Consider the following 19,397-nt stretch of genomic DNA (forward strand, 5'->3'; position numbering starts at 1 on the left):
AAATAGTGGTTAACACCAAATGCTGGAAAGAATGAAAAGAACCTGGATCATTCACACAACGCTGGTGGGAAGGTAAAATAGTATGCCACTCCAGAAAACAGTTTTTCTGTCTCATTAAAATTAAGCATATAATTGTCATAAGATCTAGCAATTATATTCCCAGGCATTTATCTCAAAGAAATGAGGACTTATGTTCACACACAAAAATCTGTATATGAATGTTTATAGCAGCCTTATTTACTATAGCCAAAAACTGGAAACAACTCAAATGTCCTTCAATGAGCGAATAATTAAACTGGGTAATCCACACCATGACATACTATTCAGCAAAAGGAAAAAAAAACATTAATATATGCAATAACCTGGATAAATCTCCAGAGAATTATGCTGAGTAAAAAAAATGTCAATCACAAAAGGGTACATACTATAAGCTTCTATTCATATATCATACTTTAAATGAGAAAATTATAGAAATGGAGAACACATTAGTGGTTGTCAAAGATTAAGGGGCAGGTGGGAAGTAGATACGGCTATAAAAGGCCAAGGTGAGGGGTCATTGCGGCAGCAGGGAGGTTCTCTCTTGGCTGCATCAACACCAGCAGCCTGGTGTGGTATTGTTTTATCGTTTTGCAAGACGGTACCACTGGCGGAAACCATGTAAAGGCTATATGGGACCTCTCTTAAAACTCTATGTGAATCTAGAGTTTATAAGAAGTTTAATAAGTTTAATAAGAAAATAAGAAGTTTAAAAGAAAAACTTTACACATACATATCTGTCTGTACCTTACTTTATAAACAACTAACATACACACTGTATGCACACACACATGAGCTAAAGCAAGTGGTGCAAGATGCGAACAACTGGTGACTCCAGGTATAATAGTCTTTTAACTTTTCTCTAAATTGAACAAGTTTTCAAAATAAAATGTTGAGGGAAAAGCAACAGTTCCTAGTTCCAAGATCCTTTGATTTCCTATTTTGCAAATGTTTCATGTCAAGATTACTCCTATATGGTTGAGCTCTGTGCGTCCATAAAAACCCACAGCCTGGAGAAAAAGACAATTAACTATGTAGATAGTGGCCTTTGAGGTCTGATTTAAAGGGGATTTTAAAATATCCTGATATTTTAAAATAGGAGATAGGGCATATTCTATGGGAAAACGTAACCACCTAAGTTTTACCGTAGTAAAAACAGCATTATGTTAATGTGTGTGCGCAATTTAATTAGTAGTTTAAAACCTATACATGCTGAAGTTACTCTACAAGAAGATATGTCAAAGAAATAATCAATCTTCCCATGTTTTCTTCCACCTGTTACTTCTATAGCTTTTCTTCTTCCTTCCTAATTACAACCCTTACATAGAATTCGTGCCTCGTATCGAATTTACCGAGTATCATAATTCTTCCAAGTGGTAAAGATACCTCAAGACAAATGCTGGGCATAGAAGCCACAGGCATAAATATGCAAAGAAGTAAAAAGCTAACCTTTTCAAACAATAAGGCTTCTCTCTCACCTACCAACTTTACATTTCCCTGTATGGCCCCAGAAGATGACTGGTTAGCCAGAGACAGGTAAGATTCCTCAAGGGAGGAACAACCTAAGACAGGCACAGTCACAGGGGGGCCATCAGGTGAGAAATTGGGGATCAACAGAGGTGAGGCTTAGAACCTCACCCCCCCTGTTTTGAGAGAAATCTTCTGCATCCGTGGATGTTTTATTGCCCTTGTCTAGCTTGGATTAACACTTAGTCTACAGGCACACAAATGATCATCTACATTGGCTCTCTTACAACACTAAACTATGTTTTCTACCTTTATCTTGCATCTACCTACCACTGCAGCATTTTATTAAAAATAATAATAATAAAGAGAGAAATGTGGTATCCACATATAAATCAAGTATAAAAATCAAACAAATATTCATATTTGAACTGATTGTTTATAGTTCATAATGATCAAAACCAAACGTTTCTGTGATGACTGCCCTTGTACTGTTCACCATGTAACTTATTCACTATGTAAGAATTTGTTCTCCATGTAAGAACTTGTTTGTTATGCTTCAGAAGATTGGAGACTGACGAAAATTAGGCTTGGGGTGGATTAACGATTGTGCATTGAGCATTGACTCCCCTATACAGAATTTTATTGTTGTTAACAACCATTTGATCAATAAATATGAGAGATGTCCTCTCAAAAAAAAAAAAAAAAAAAAGGTACAGACTTCCAATTGTAAAATAAATAAGTAACCAGGATGTAATGTATAGCATAAGGAATATAGTCAAAATATTGTAACAACTTTGTATGGTGATAGCTGGTAGCTAGAATTATCATGTATATAAATGTTGAATCACTGTGTTGTACACCTGAAACTAATGTAATATTGTGTGTCAACTACCCTTCAATAAAAAAAAACAGCATTATTGCCACTCGGCTCAGCATACTTGGAGAGTGTGCAGCTCACAGCCTGTCAATATGAAGGAAACTGGTTATTTGCTTTTCTTTCTTAAAGCATTAATTTGTTTGCTTCTCTCAAGTAAAAACACCTGACACTGCTCCACCATGAGGGAACTTGGAGAACTACGTCCAGAGATCCCGAGGACTGTAACAGAGCGCTCGCTGCTCTGGAATCACACAGAGCTGGGCACCAGGCGCTGACTGGATCTAAAAACTAACCGTCTAGGCCTCTGCAGAAAATGGTGATGACAGTTAAATTTGTGTGGGACTTTCTGTGAGGATTTAATGGTACAAGGAATATAAAAGGCTTAGCACAAAGTAAGAGTTCAATACGTTTTGATTATTAGCATTTAAAATTATTTCATTAAAGTAAAACAGTCAAAAATATATTTTAGAAGAATAATTACTCCTGAAATTATTTTAAAGTTAAAATTTACTTCACATTGGTTTAGAATCATGAGATAATGCACATAAAGGTTAAAAAATTTTAATTCTACAGCTTTATAAAAATTCTAAAAGTACAGGAATTTTGCTTAGAGACAGGATGATATAGTAGAATGAACATGATATTTAAAATCAGAAAACTCAGAGTTAAGTCTTGAATCCACCACTTAGGGGACATAATCTCTGGATAGTACAGACACTGCCTCAGACTTATTTTCAAAAATGAGCTAATATCTCCTGTGAGACAGGACTGCAGAGATAAAAGTTTTTAAATCTACACAAAAATGCTTCATGAAATTAAAGGGCTGTGACATTAACATGTACAAGTTTTCATATTTAGTGCATGAAATGTTATTTATTATTATTAAATCTGTCACGTTTGATAGAAAAACAATTTCTGGAGATAATATAAATGATAAAGAAAAATTAGGGGATTTTTTTAAAAGGGGACCACTGAAACTAAAAGTTTTAATACATCTTTACAAACAAATTAAACACATATATTCAAAATATTTCACTAGAGACTTCTTCTGAGTTTTAGGTAGGCTTATATTTACCTACAGTGCTCAATCTTTCTAACATTTTTTTTATGCAAGCCAGAGAAGTGTGTCACTTACAAAAGTTACTTACAGGCCTCACTTGCCCTAACATGTTTTAGCAAAGACATTCTTGAGTTTGGGTAACTGGCATGGTCACCCCTCCCTTCCTTATGAATCTGCACCTCCTCTCTTCTTGGAAATGCAAGCACCTACCGCCCTATCACCCAGGTGCAGTCTCATCTATCTTGTCTTCAAGTCCTAGCGGCTGGCTTCCTTCTCAACGTCCTTCCCCAGCCCCTGCCCCATCCCTACAGTGCTTACCAGAGTTTAGGTTCCCATTACCTTTGCATGATGGGATGGGATCATCTCACAACCAATTTTCTTGCTTCCAATTTCTCCTGACAAGCCATTCTATTCATCACTGATTAATTAAACATTCTAAAATCCTTCCTTTGCTGTTCTCTATTCAAAAATTTTTCCAAAAGTACAAAATCTTCAGCCAGAAGTATAAGCAGAGCTTGGAAGCTGAATAATCAGTTGCCAGAGAATCTAGAAGACCCTTTGCTGCCACAGGCAGATGACATGTTGCCAGTGAAGCCCAGCAGAGGAGAGTCAGGGTTAACTTAGTTCACTGGGATACATGTCTACTCAAATGGAGGCTTAAGTGACAGAGCTGATAAAGGCTCAGATTAAAAGAGAGAACTCAGGCACACTTTACATTTATTTAAAGTGCACACGTAATTTTTAGAATTGATACCTGAAACAATAAAGGGAATGTTCCTTAAGAATGGGAGAGAACCTACCTGGTAAAGGCAGGCTGCTGTTCCAAGGAAAAATGCAACAATGTAATTAAAATCCTCACCATCACTCTGCAAAAACAAAATTAAAAATTACTTTTTTTCTGGTGGAAGCCCATTTCGAAAAACAATCCATCAAGATAGGATGATATGACCGTATTTATGTACAAATAGTAAATTTTCACAAAGTGGTATATAGAAAGTTCCAGAAGTTCTCAAATGGAAATATAAAATATATCATAAGAACCAAGGAGTGTGAGGTAGAGAACTACCAGCGCTCCTCTATTTCTTGGCCTATCAATTTCATTTTACCCAGAGAAGATGAAAGCCAATTGGAAAAAGTTCCACATAACGTAAAAAACCTCCTTTTACTGCAAAACCATGTGAAAATGTATAACACCCCAGCTGCCTGTAAAGTTAACCTACTGAAATAAATATTGGCAAACTTTACTATCTAGTAAGCACACCACTGAAATGTCCAATAAAGTAATTTGACATGATTAAAACAACAAAACTGAAAAGCTACTGTCCACTAGAGTGTGCTAAATCCTAATGAGAAAAGTCAGTCACACATGCTGTGCTAGATAACAGTCCTCCAGAGGAAAAACACAGATACATCACGGATACAGCATTTCTTGTAAAAGAAAACTAATGGAAACACATAAAAATCCAGTTTTTCTGTTCCTTTTTTATTCCTTTTAAATATCTTTATCACTTCTTTCAATGTTTTTATGAAGTAAAACATAAATCCCAAGGAGAAGCATTAGATTTCTTTCTTCCACGCAGGCATATAAATTTTGGCTCTTATTTTAGAAAAAATATCCTAATATAATGAAAATTTTCATAAGACATGGGAGTGTCTTTCCGACCATGGCTTCATGAAATAATACAAAGAGAAGATTTCTTTTCCACTTGCTTATGGTGTCAACGGAACTGACTGTAAGGCAGAGGGTGAGTGGCTTATTCTAGTGAGATGATCTTAAAATAGGAACCATTAATCTGTCTGGGATGCTTAAGGCCAGTTCCCCTTCAGAGGCACAGAAGGTCAACATGAAACCTTTCTACTTTAAATAAGTTTGACTTAATTACTTTTTTCTTGGTCCTTTATTTTTTTAATGACCTTTTTTTCTGATTATAAAAGTTCATGTTCACTGTAGAGAATCTGGAAAACAGATTATTACAAAGAAATTCATACAGTCTCTACTACTACAAGTCTGGAAGAATTACTGCTAACTACTTCATGTATTTCCTTCTTTTTCTGTACAAAAATATATGTATTTTTTTAAAAAATGGAATCATGCTTTTATATTGCTTCTTAGTACTTCACATTATAATGTAACATCTTGTGAAGATACTACATGTTCCTCAACTGCATGATTTGTAATTGTTATATAACCTTTCATGATTTAATTGTTGTCTTAAAATTGAATTTTATTTTCCCCTAAGTTTGTATTATCACTATATAGCTCTCTTACTTGTCTTTGGAACACTTAAAAACATGTTTCTGGAGTCAATCAGATCTGGGTTCAGATCTTTACTTACGATCTTGAACTATTCAGTTTCCTTATTTTGAAAAATAAAAGTTGTAGAGATTATATGAAATAACACATGCATACACAGAGCAGTAACTGGCACACAGCAGGTACTCAAAAACATTCCCTAACTTCTCTCTCCCTAAGGTTACTGTCTGAATCATTCATCAGATAATTAGATTACTTTTCAGAATCAGAACTGTCTAAATCTCTAGTGTACCAGCCTCATCTTTCTCCATTAGATTCTAACTTTTTTTTTATTGAGGTATAATTGATATTAACATTTTATTAGTTTTAGGTGCACAACGTAATGATTCACACTATAAATGATCAAAATAAGGCTAACTATCCACTACCATATAAAGTTACACATTTCTTTTTCTTGTGATGAGAGCTTTTAAGATTTAATCTCTCAGCAACTTTCAAATATGCAACACACATTACAGTCATCCCTGTGACTTACTTATTTTATGACTGGAAGTTTGTACCTCGACCCCTTCACCCATTTCATCCACCTCTGAACCCTCCTAACCTAATTTTCAAGGCAGAAAATAAATCTTAGTACTTGTATGAAACTGTGTACTCAGCAGAAATTCAATAAACACATGCCAAGCTGAGCTGAGCTTGGTCTTTATTTCCACTAGCTAAAGAGAAGATTGCTGCCTATGAGCACATTCTTCAATTCAATAGATATTCATTAAGCATTTACCGGCCAGGCACTGGGTTACCAGGCCTAGGATTGAAAACAAGTAAGTCCATGCCAACTCAGGGAGCTAACTCTCTAGTCAAGAAGGTAGATACATAAACCAACAATTCCCACTGAGTGACAACTGATGGGATAGGTGTTGCACATGGTACTAAGGGAACTTACTGGAGATGCACTACGCCTATCTGGAGGGAAAAAAAGGGTCAGGAAGGTTTGCAAGAAGTAAAGCTTAATCTGGGTCTTGAAGGGTGGACAATGTGGACTGAACTGGTGGACAAGGTAGACAAGGTAAGAAGAGAACCTCAGGCAGAACAAGCAGCACATGCAGTCCAAAGAGGAAGAGCTAGGGTGATGCCAAGGTTTCTTGTTTCAGCAAAATGTGAATGATACCATTCACTACATTGGGAATACAGAAGGAAAAGCAGATTTGTGAGCAGAAAAATTTGATTTCATTTTGGACATGCTGTAGAACAATCCAAATAATTATATTTAGTAGCTATTTAAGTATGCTTCAGTAGAATCTGAATAGAGCTCTAGTTTTTTATCTATTTTATTAATAGTTACATCAAAGAAAGGCCTATGACAAACAAGGCAAGTCCTAATTCTTGACTGGCTCCTATTAGAGGAAAAAACATTATAAAGGATATTTAGGGCCAGTTATAGAAATCTGAAAATGTATTTTATATGCGATAATAGTGCATTGATCTTAAATTGCTTTGGTTTAATAAAGGTACTGTGGTTCTATAGAATGGCCTAGTTCTTAAGACATACATATTGAGTAATTTTGGAATAAACTGTTATGATACTTTCAATTTTACTTTCAAATGACTCAGCAAAAAAAAAAAAAGGAGAGAAAGGAAGGTAAGTAGGTATACAGGGGAGTGTTAATTGTATTGTTTTTTAAACCTTTCTGTAAGTTTGAAATCCTTCAAAATAAAATGTTGTGCAGTGGGGGGGGGGGGCAAAGAGGACACAATTGAAAAAAAAGGCTATGCAGCCACTAACTAAAAAGAACCTAGTAGATCTCTCTATATACTGATTTGAAATGATCTCCTACGTATTGTTATGTGAGAAAAGATACAAGTTAGTGTGAAGAGCATACTGCCATTTACACAGAAGTACTTCTGAAAGAATAATTAAAGAGAGGAAAAAAGATGGCAGCATGAGAAGTGAGGCAGAAACCTCCTCCCAAAACCACATAAAACACAAAAATATAGCAAATACAACTAATCCTGAAAGAGCGACCAGATAGAAGACAGCAACAGATGGCCTACATCTGGGGAAAAGAGAAAACCTCACAGAAAAGGGTAAAGTAGCAAAGCCGTGATCCAGTGGGACCCAAGCCCTCCCTCTACCCCAGCTTATGGGCAGGAGGAAGAGAAACAGAGCGGGAAGGGAGTAGAAGCCAGGACTGCTAAACACCCATCCCTGAAGATCTGCACAAATCCACATTACATGGTGTTCTGGAGATAGAGGGGTGGAAAGCAAATACAGGCAGAATACTCAGAGACTGAGATTCCAGCTACTCATGGAGAACAGGTACCCACAACCAGCCACTCCAGGACAAAAGAAAGGCGGGCAGGAGTGCTAAAGGGGCAGGGATTACACAGAGTTTGCTGCTCAGGACAAAGGACAGGTGGACAAAATCATTCCAGCACACTCAGCATAGGAGGTTGGGAACTTTCAGGAGCTTTACACGCCCCATCCCCCTAGCTGGCAACACAGCAAAAAGGCTCCCCACTGCAATACACAGCCTGCCTCTCCTTCCTTCTGGCCAGCACTGGACCAGGCCAGTCGGACCGCCTTGCCTATGGCAGCTACAGGGGTGTATCACAGAAGGTCCTCCCTGCGCACTCGGCCCACTGGTCCTGGCAGTGGAGGCAGGCACTGGAGCCAGGAAGCAGGAAAGAGCTCTCTTCTCCTGATAGGCACTGGCGCTGCATGCCTGCGACCCCAGCTATCACTCCAAGGACTGGGCAGCTCCAGAGAGTGGAGCTTCAGGGGACTAGAGGTCACTGCCTACACAAAGTTATAATTCCTTAGTAATTATTATTTTTTAAAAAAGAAGAAATACAAAATGGCAAAAGAATCTGGCACAAATGAAAATCTCTCAAACACCAGAAAGAGGGCTAAGTGAAATTGAAATCACCAATCTTCCTGATAAAGATTTTAAAATAAAAATCATAAACATGCTCACAGAGCTACACAAAAATAGTCAAGATCTGAGAGAGGACTTCAGAAAAGACACAGAAACTTTGAAAAATACAGTATCCAAAAAGAAACATACAATGGAGGGACTTAAAAGCAGATTGGATGAAGCAGAGGAGACAGCAAATGAAATAGAAATTAGAGAACAGCAATACAAAGAAGGTGAGGCACAGAGATAAAAAAGGATTTTTAGGAATGAAAAAATATTAAGAGCATTGTGTGACCAATCCAAACAGAACAATATTGGCATTATAGGGGTACCAGAAGAAGAAGAGAGAGAAAAAGGGATAGACAGTGTCTTTAAGGAAATAATTGCTGAACACTTCCTCAGTGTAGGGAAGAAAATAGTCTCTCAGGCCATGGAAGTACACAGATTTCCCAACAAAAGGGACCCAAGGAAGACAACATCAAGACATATAATAATTAAAATGGCAAAGATCAAGGATAAGGACAGAGTATTAAAAGGAGCTAGAGAGAGAAAAAATATCACATACAAAGGAATACCCAACAGGCTATCATCAGACTTCTCAGCAGAAACATTACAGGCCAAAAGTGAGTGGCCTTACTTGTCTTTGGAACACTTAAAAACATGTTTCTGGAGTCAATCAGATCTGGGTTCAGATCTTTACTTAGGATCTTGAACTATTCAGTTTCCTTATTTTGAAAAATAAAAGTTGTAGAGATTATATGAAATAACATATGAAATCCAGTAATGAAACTGGATTATTGTTCAACTTCATACATAAAGTAAACTCAAAACGGATTGAAGACCTGAATGTAAGTCATGAAACCATAAAACTCTTAGAAGAAACATAGGCAAAATCTCTTCAATATAAACATGATATATTTAATGCAGTGAAACAGAAGGGCCTCAAACTGAGAATACTCTACCCAGCAAGATTATCATTTACATTTGAAGCAGCAATTAAACAATTTCCAGATAAGCAAAAGTAGAGGGAATTTACATCCCACAGAACATCTTTACAGTATATTTTGGAGGGACTGCTATAGATGGAAGTGCTCCTAAGGCTAAATAGCTGTCACCAGAGAAAACAAAACCACAGCAAAGGAAGTAGACCAATTAATTACTAAGTAGATGCAAAATTAAATCAACTACCAACAAAGTCATCAAGGGATACACAAAGAGTTCAGAATATGACACCTAATACATAAAGAGTGGAGAAGGAAGAAAAAGAAGGGAGAAAAAAAAAGAACCTTTAGATTGTGTTTGAAATAGCATAATAAGCAAGTTAAGTGAGACTATTAGATAGTAAAGAAGCTGCCCTTGAACCTTTGGTAACTATGAATCTAAAGCCTTCAATGGCAATAAGTACATGTCTATTGAAAATGACCCTAAATGTAAATGGACTGAATGTACCAGTCAAAAGACATAGAGTTACAGAAGGGATAAAAAAACAAGACCCATCTATATGCTGCCTACAAGAGACTCACTTCAAACCCAAAGACATACACAGACTAAAAGCAAAGGGATGGAAAAACAGATTTCATGCAAATAATACAGAGAAAAATGCAGGAGTTGCAGTACTTGTATCAGACAAAATGGACTTCAAAACAAAGAAAGTAACAAGAGATAAAGAAGGACATTACATAATGATAAAGGGGTCAGTCCAACAACCACTGTAAATATCCATGCATCAAACAGAGGAGGAGCTAATTATGTGAAACAAATATTAACAGAATTAAAGGGGGAAATAGAAGGCAATGCATTCATTTTAGGATACTTCAACAAAAACCCCGGACCAGATGGCTTTACCACTGAATTTTATCAAACATTTCGAGAATATCGAATACCCATCCTCCTTAAAGTTTTCCAAAAGGTAGAAGAGGAGGAAATACTTTCAAACTCATTCTATGAGGCCAGCATCACTCTAATACCAGAACCAGGTAAAGACACCACTAAAAAAGAAAATTACAGACCAATATCCCTGATGAACATAGATGTAAAAATACTCAACAAAATATTAGCAAACCGAATTCAAAAATACATCAAAAAGATCATCCATCATGATCAAGTAGGATTTATTCCAGGGATGCAAGGATGATACAATATTAAAAAAATCCATCAACACCATCCACCATATCAACAAAAAGAAGGACAAAAACCACAGGATCATCTCCACAGATGCTGAAAAAGCATTTGACAAAACTCAACATCCATTCATGATAAAAACTCAATAAAACAGGTATAGAAAGCAAGTATCTCAACACAATAAAGGTATGTATAACAAATCCCTAGCCAACATCACACTTAACAGTGAAAAGCTGAAAGCTTTTCCTCTAAGATTGGAAACAAGACAAGGATGACCACTTTCCTCATTTTTATTCAACATACTACTGGAGGTCCTAGTCATGGCAATCAGAGAACACAAAGAAATAAAAGGCATCTAGATTGCTAAGGAAGAAGCTAAACTGTCACTCTTTGCAGAAGACATAATATTGTACATAAAAATCCCTAAAGAATACACCCAAAAACTACTGAAATTAATAACTGAATTCAGCAAAGTTGCAGGATACAAGATCAATACACAGCAATGTGTTGCATTCCTATGTACTAACAATGAACTAGAAGAAAGAGAAATCAAGAAAACAATTCCTTTCACAATTGCATCAAAAAGAATAAAATACTAGGAATAAACCTAACCAAGGAAGTGAAAGACCTATACCCTGAAAACTACAAGACACTCATGAAGGAAATTAAAGAAGATACCAATAAATGGAAATACATCCCGTGCTCATGGATAGGAAGAATTAATATTGTCAAAATGGCCATCCTGACTAAAGCAATCTAAAGATTCAGTGTAATCCCTATCAAAATACCAATGGCATTCTTCAATGCATTTGAGCAAATAGTTGTAAAATTCAAATGGAACTGCAAAAGACCCTGAATAGCCAAAGCAATCCTGAGAAGGAATAAAGCTGGGGGGATTATGCTCCCCAACTTCAAGCTCTACTACAAAGCCACAGTAATCAAGACTATTTGGTACTGGCACAAGTATACAATTTGGTATTGACCACGATCAATTTAACAGAATAGACAGCCCAGATATAAACCCAAGCATATATGATAAAGGAGCCATGGATATACTGTGGGGAAATGACAGCTTCTTCAACAGCTGGTGTTGGCAAAACTGGACAGCTACATGTAAGAGAATGAAACTGGATTATTGTTCAACTTCATACATAAAGTAAACTCAAAACGGATTGAAGACCTGAATGTAAGTCATGAAACCATAAAACTCTTAGAAGAAACATAGGCAAAATCTCTTCAATATAAACATGAGCAAGTTTTTCCTGAATGCATCTCCTCAGGCAAGGGAAACAAAAGCAAAAATGAACAAATGGGACTACATCAAACTAAAAAGCTTCTGTACAGCAAAGGGCACCATCAGTAGAACAAAAAGGCATCCTACGGTATGGAAGAATATATTCATAAATGATATATCTAATAAGGGGTTAACATCTAAAACATATAAAGAACTCACATGCCTCAACACCCAAAAAGCAAATAATGCAATTAAAAAATGGGCAGAGGATCTGAACAGACAGTTCTCCAAAGAAGAAATTCAGATGGCCAACAGACACATGAAAAGATGCTCCACATAGCTAATTATCAGGGAAATGCAAATTAAAACCACAAATAAAAAATGCAAATAAAAAATTATTAACTCACACCAGTTAGGATGGCCAACATTCAAAAGACAAGGAAAAACAAATGCTGGCAAGGATGTGGAGAAAAGGGAACTCTCTTAAACTGATGGGAATGTAAGCTAGTTCAACCATTGTGGAAAGCAATATGGAGGTTCCTCAAAAAATTAAAAACAGAAATACTATTTAACCCAGGAATTCCACTCCTAGGAATCTACCCAAGGAAAACAAGATCCCAGATTCAAGAAGGCATATGCAACTCTTTGTCCATCACAAATTATTTACAATAGCCAAGATATGGAAGCAACCTTAGTGTCCATCAGTAGATGAATGGATAGAGAAGGCATGGTACATATACACAATGGAATACTATTCAGCCATAAGAAGAAAACAAATCCCACCATTTGCAACAACATGGATGGAACTAGAGGGTATTATGCTCACTGAAGTAATCCAGGCAGAGAAAGACAAGTGCTAAATGATTTCCCTCATTTGTGGAGTATAACGAGGAAGCAAAACTGAAGAAACAAAATAGCAGCAGACTCACAGACTCCAAGAAGGGACTAGCAGTTACCAAAGGGAAAGGGATGGGGTGGGGGTGGGGAGAAGGAGAAAGGGATTGAGGGGCATTATGATTAGCACACATAATGTAGCAGGGTCACAAGGAAGGCAGTATAGCACAGAGAAGGCAAGTAGTGACTCTGTGGCATCTTACTACACTGATGGACAGATGGAGTGTAGGGGGGGTACTTGATAATATGGGAATGTAATAACCACCATGTTGTTCATGTGAAACCTTTATAAGAATGAATATCCTTGATTCCGTAATAAATAAATAACTTGCAAAAAATGTATATATAGGTAAATATATAAACATGTATGTACTAGTATATACACACAATGTCTCCTCAAGGATACCCAGTGGTTGACCATAGGGAGAAGAAAAGGGAAGATAATTACTTATGGTGACAATTACAGGCCTTGAAATTTACCATGTGCACATTTTAATGTGTGTATGCATGTGTATGGACGAGCATATGTACAAGTATTAACTTTTTTCAAAAAGGCCATTATGAAAATATCCAAGGAGAAAGTATAAAGTTAGAAGAATATAAAGTCAAGGCCAGAACACTGGAGAGTGCCATTATTTAAAGGACAGATGGAAGAAGAAAGTTTACCAAATAAAGGGAGGAATAGAAACCAAAAAATACAACAGGAGGAAACTGTTTCATGGAAAATGAACGGAGGTGAAAATGTCAAGAAGAATAAGGTAACACATCAAACTATTAATAGTGACCTATTTCATTTGCTTTTAAGTTTTCTAAAATAAACATAATTTAAAAAATTAAACAATGAGTTATTTTTTAAAGGAAGAGTATATGAGATGAGGCAGACAGGGCACATAAGACAAGGCTTCAAGAGTGGCTGCAGTATTTGGCAATCAGAAGGATGCTAGTGAGCTTAATGGTCATGTTTGAAAGAATTATGAGGGCAGAAAAGATCACAGTAGACATAAAGAATAGAAAGTAAGGGAAGAGGGACAACAAACAGTCTACTCTTTCAAAAAATTAGAAGGGAAAACATACATTAGTTGTTTTTTTTTTTATTTGTCTTCTCAATGGTCAGGCTATAAGATGTTTATGAGCTGAGAGAAGAGGTAGTAGAGAGAAAGCAGATGAAATGTAGGGGAGGGACTAGCTAGAGGCTGGGGGAAGATGGAACAGGTTTAGAGAGGGGACAGAAGTAGGGGGAGGAGGCAGAGGGATGAAGGCAGGGGTGGGGCAGGGAAGTAGGTAGCAGAGGTAAGGAGTGCAAATAAAAAATTTTTAAATGTCATATTTCCCTTTGGGGGATGCTAGGATACCAACATACTGCTTTGAAAACTAACAAATAAAGGGAGAAAATATTTTTAAGGTGAGGATGAAGAAGTAGAGGGTTCATAAAATAGCCACACAGTGTATTGATACTACTGAAATGTTTTAACAACTGAAAAATATTCACTTTTTAATCCTCAATGAAAAAATGGGCACAAAATTATATAATGGATGTATGTATATGTTTGTGTGTGTATATATGTATATATGTAAAACACAGAGAAAATTGTGGATGGTTTTTATTTTCTTCTTTATGTATTTTCCCCTAATTCTCTAACAATGAGCATAGAATCAGGAAAAATACTTATGTTTTTTTGGAAAGAAAGTAAGCACTGCATCTTAGCATAGATATGCCATGAAGTAAATAAAATACTTACTCTGATCTTTAATAGGTATGTTATTTCCTCAAAAGGTAAGAACAAATCTGTGGGAAATAAAAACTCAAGGAATAAAAGCAAGTGGCTTATTTCTGCTTTATAGTGGCCATCACAATTTTAGAATCAGATAGTCCCGGAATGTTAGTACTGAAGTGGTCCTTGAGTTTATGTAATCTAAAACCTTCATTCTGCAGAAGAAGAAAAAGATCTAAAAGGTAAAGTTACCCATTCAAGGTCACAAAGTTAGTTACTGCCAGATGGGACTCAGGTATCCTGACTTCCAGGCCAGCCAGCATTTCTACTGCTGTATTAGAATACTGTTTTTTTCCTAAAAACTGTACCACATGCAAATTACTTCTTGGTTGGCATGAGCCCAATTAATAGCATTGTTTCAAGGTTCATCCTTAAAGGAATACAGGCATATAAACCCACTGTGATAAAAGCTTATGCATTCATGAGGTGCCAATTCACAATAAACCTATTAACATCTCTCAACTCAGAACAAAGTTAGGAATGAGTGAAAATAATCTAATTTACACATTACTGAAAACAACAAATCACAATCAACTTAAAAAAAACTATATGCATCCTAACCTCCCTAGTTTGAACTTTTACCAAAGAAAAACTTCAGTGATAGGTATTCTAATAAATTCTTTGTTATCATCCTAATAGGCAGTTGTTAATCTAGAAGAAACCAAGTTGAGCTGAATCTTCAGTGTCAGATATACAGGAATGTTGATTCATGAGGTTTCTCAAATTTAAATGTGCCTCAGGCACCACATTACACACTAGAAGATAAATGTGGTAATCAGTTTCAGCATTTGAAAAAAGTATTTAAAATTCATGGCCTTAAAAAGTAAACTTTAAATTAGTATCAATATATTGCTCACATTCAGGAAATACACTACATATTTTCAGCCAGATCTAAAAATATGATCCCCAAATAAATCCTTTGCTCTTAAATCAAGTGTTAAGGAAATGTTGAGGCCACTCAATCTGTGTATTGCCTTTCTGCCTCATCTATCACCACCATGATCTGAATAGCTCTACACAGGTAACTTCAAAACAGATAAAGGTTTAAGTCCCATGTCCTGGAATTTGTACTCATGTCTACACAGCAGACTACCTCAAAAAGTTCTACTTTTACTAATCAAAAATTATCTACAGTGACTCTAAAGATTATTCCTAACACAAAACATAATGATGAACCAGAAGAAGGCTAAGAATATGTCTTAAATTTAATGGCTTTACTAAGAATAAACAGGGTCTTTTATCCAATTCAAGTTATGAACAATGATAAACTATAATGAGAGAAAGCCAAAAGAGACCTCACGTTCCAAATTTTGTGTATTTTTCAGGCTAATTTGAGCTATAAAGGATGTACTTGTTGAAATTAATTTAGTTTGCACCCGTAATCCCACTCTGCTTAAAACTCTAAATTTATCACAGTGACCTCTGCATTCTGACATTCCATTTTTTCCTTTTGTTTGCCTATTGTGTGTTCTGTCTTTTAGGACACAGAATCTTAGGAAAATGCTACATAGTGCTCTCTCATTATTGTCATAACAAGACAGGGCAGCTGTGCATTTCTAAGCACCAGTCACTTAACCAAATATTTGCCTCTATGTAGATGTAATATCTCCAATCACTACAGCAATGGGAATCTCTACTTTGGGTCCAGTGAATTTCCAAAAGGAGTGATTCTCTTTTAGGTGAGAGGATCAGAATTTGCTGGGAAATCTTTTAAAACCATGTATGGGTAACAAACTACCTGTGGACTACACTCCCCCTGCCCCTCAGTCTGCACTCTTTATTTCCTTGCTCCTCTCTCAACATCACTGTTTTAGGAACTTCAACTATTGGTGAGCACATGGAATATATCAGGTGGACTAGGACAGAACAAAGACTTTAGGACGACACTAAGGTAACAACATAACCAGTGTCCCCAGTTTCCAGCTAACAATCCCACAGGGGCCATTCACAGTTCCTGGATCAAGTAAGAAAGAAACACTGTTGGTGTAAATTCAGTCTAGGACAACAGTGAAAAAGAAAAAATTCTGTATCAACCATCAAAAAGACACATCTTCAAAGACACTAGCATCCAAAGAGCCCCCAAATTATAAATGACCTACTAATAAAAAAAGACCACTGTAACCTTTTCCCTACTCCTAAGTTGCCCCTTGCTTTTTTCACACCCTAACACCAGTTTTAAGGACTGTTTAAAACAAGTAAAAAACCTTGACACTTCTAGTGAAACTGTGGAATCTAAGAGGCAAGAAAAAGCCACAAAACCCCAGGGAAAATGCTCAGACTCGCCTTGCCCACACAAAAATATTTACCTTTGCTCTGCCTGAAACTTTTGTTACTTGAAAATGTGCCTATTATGCTGCATTAACAAAAGCTATTTTTTTCCCTGCTTACATAACAGGTGCTAATTAATAATCATTTTTATTAAAGTCTGAATAATATATTAATATTCTTCAAAAAGTAAAAATAATATATAAGAAGAATGTACTGTAAAGTCTCAGTCTCACCCTGCTTCCCATCCGTCTAGGGCTTACCACACTCATTAGCTTTTCTTTCCAGAGTTTTTTTATGCAAATTAAGATAGACTGTTATTTTCCTAGGCCATCACTGGTAAGGGAAGTTGGGGCTGAGCTGAGGGGGACTGTTGGGTGCGAGGTCAGAGGATCTGATCTGTCCATGTTTCACTGGTTTTCTCAAAATGACCACTGTTGTTAGAAGACACAAAATTGTACATCGGGACTTGAAACATGAATCAGATTCCAAAACCCAGGCTCCATTCTGGCTAGAGCTCTGAGGTACCCCCTAGGCTGTGTCAAGGGGAAGGCTCAGCCCCTCCATAAGAAGAGAAAACCTGATCCCCCATTTCCTAAGGGCTGGCTAGGTAGAACAGGCTGTATTTTAACAGCAAGGTGGAGCCATACCTAAGGCTCCTCCTTTTCTGGGCTTTGTTTTAATGCAAATTGTGTGTGTGTGGTGTAAGCAGACAGTACAGAGAGTTCCCATTGCCTGCTCTTTCCCCTGCTCACGGTTTCCTATTATTATCTTGCATTAATGTGATACATTTGCTAATTCTATGAGTTTTGATGAATGGATAATGACATAACCACCATTACAACATACAGAATAGTTTCATTACCCTAAAAACCCATGCTCCTCCAACCATTCATCCCTTTATCCCTCCTGCCAAACCCCAGGCAACTACTCATCTTTTCACTTACTCTGTGTGGTTGTGACTTTTCCAGAACATCATATAGTTGGAATCATACAGTATGTTGTTTTTCAGATGGCTTCTTTCATTAAGCAATATGCATTTAAGATCTAGCCATACCTTTTTGTGGCTTGATAGCTCATTACTTTTTATTACTGAATTTGGGTAAATATGCTAGAGTGTATGGTAAGGCTATGTGTAGCTTCATGAGAAACAGCCAAACTGTCCCCCAAGGTGACTGCGCCATTCTATACTCCCACCAGCCGAGAATGAAGAGTTCCTACGGTTACATATTCTCATCGATATTTGGTATTGTCTATTTTTTTGGATTTTGCCATTCTAATAGATGTTGACTGGTATCTTATTGTTTTAATTTGCAATTCCTCAAAGGCATATGATGTGCTTTTTTGTGCTTATTTACCACCTGTATATTGACTTTGGTGAGGTATCTGTTCGGTTCTTTTGCCCAATTTTTAGTTGGGCTGTTTGCTTTCTTGAGTTTAAAGAGTTTTGTTTTGTTTTTGTTTTTTTTTGTATGTTTTAGATATCAGCCCTTTGTCAGAAGTGTTTTGCAAGTATTTTTTCCTCGTCTGTGGCTAATCTTTTCATTCTCACAACAATGTTCTCTGCAGAGCAGAAATTTTTAAATTAAGTCCAACGTAACCAATTTTTTCTTTCATGGATTATGCTTTTGGTGTTGTATGCAAATATTCACCACCAAACTCAAGGTCACTTAGGTTTTCTCCAGTTATCTTATGAGTTTTATAGTTTTGTGTTTTACATTTAGGTCTATGATCCATTTTTAGTTAACCTTTTTGTGAGAGGTGTAAGCCCTGTATGTCTAGATTCATTTTTTTGCATGTGGATGTCCAGCTGTTCCAGCACCATTTGTTGAAAATAATATCCTTTCTCCACTGAACTGCTTTTGCTCCATTGTCAAAGATCAGTTGACTATATTTGTGCGAATATATTTCTGGGCTCTCTATTCTGTTCCACTGATCTGTTTGTCTATTGTCTTGCTAATATTACACTGTCTTACTTATTATAACTTAATACTAAGTCTTGAAGTTGGTAGTGTAAGTCCTCTGACTTTTTCTACAGTATTGTGTTGGCTTTTCTAGGTCTTTTGTCTTTCTATATAAACTTTAGATGACTTCACCAATATCTAAAAAAAACTTTCTGGAATTTTGATTGGGATTATGTTGAATCTATAGATCAATTTGGAAAGAGCTAACATGTTAACAATATTGAATCTTCCTGCCCAGGGGTTTTACATTTTGTTTTGTGTTTTACATTTAGATGTCTTCATTTATTTAGATCTTTGATACATCAGTTTTATAGTCTTCCTCATATAGATCTTGTATATATTTTGTTAGATTTATTTTTAAGTACCTCATTTTGGGGGTGCCAATATAAATGGTATTATTTTAAGTTCAGTTGTTCTGTGCTGATATACAGGAAAGCAGTTGATGTTTATGTATTAATTTAGGATCCTGTGACCTTACTATAATAATCTATATGAGTTCAAGTTTTGTCAATTCTTTGGGATCTTCTACATAGATAGT

The 19,397-nt window shown here is 36.3% G+C and overlaps 1 protein-coding gene across 6 annotated transcripts in view; it reads right to left on the minus strand.

Annotated features, from left to right (window-relative positions):
* Positions 1 to 19,397, minus strand: part of SEC22A (SEC22 homolog A, vesicle trafficking protein) — a 69,333-nt gene that overhangs the window by 13,570 nt on the left and 36,366 nt on the right. For 5 of the 6 annotated variants that reach the window (XM_073231534.1, XM_037013053.2, XM_037013052.2 and 2 more), the window contains one exon: positions 4,241 to 4,306. The exons of the other annotated variant lie outside the window; for it this stretch is intronic. In XM_073231534.1, coding sequence (XP_073087635.1) covers positions 4,241 to 4,306 — 66 coding nt within the window. The remainder of the gene's footprint in view (positions 1 to 4,240; positions 4,307 to 19,397) is intronic. 6 annotated transcript variants of the gene reach the window in all.

This window comes from Manis javanica, chromosome 3, assembly GCF_040802235.1.
Source record: "Manis javanica isolate MJ-LG chromosome 3, MJ_LKY, whole genome shotgun sequence".
Lineage (NCBI taxonomy): Eukaryota > Metazoa > Chordata > Mammalia > Pholidota > Manidae > Manis > Manis javanica.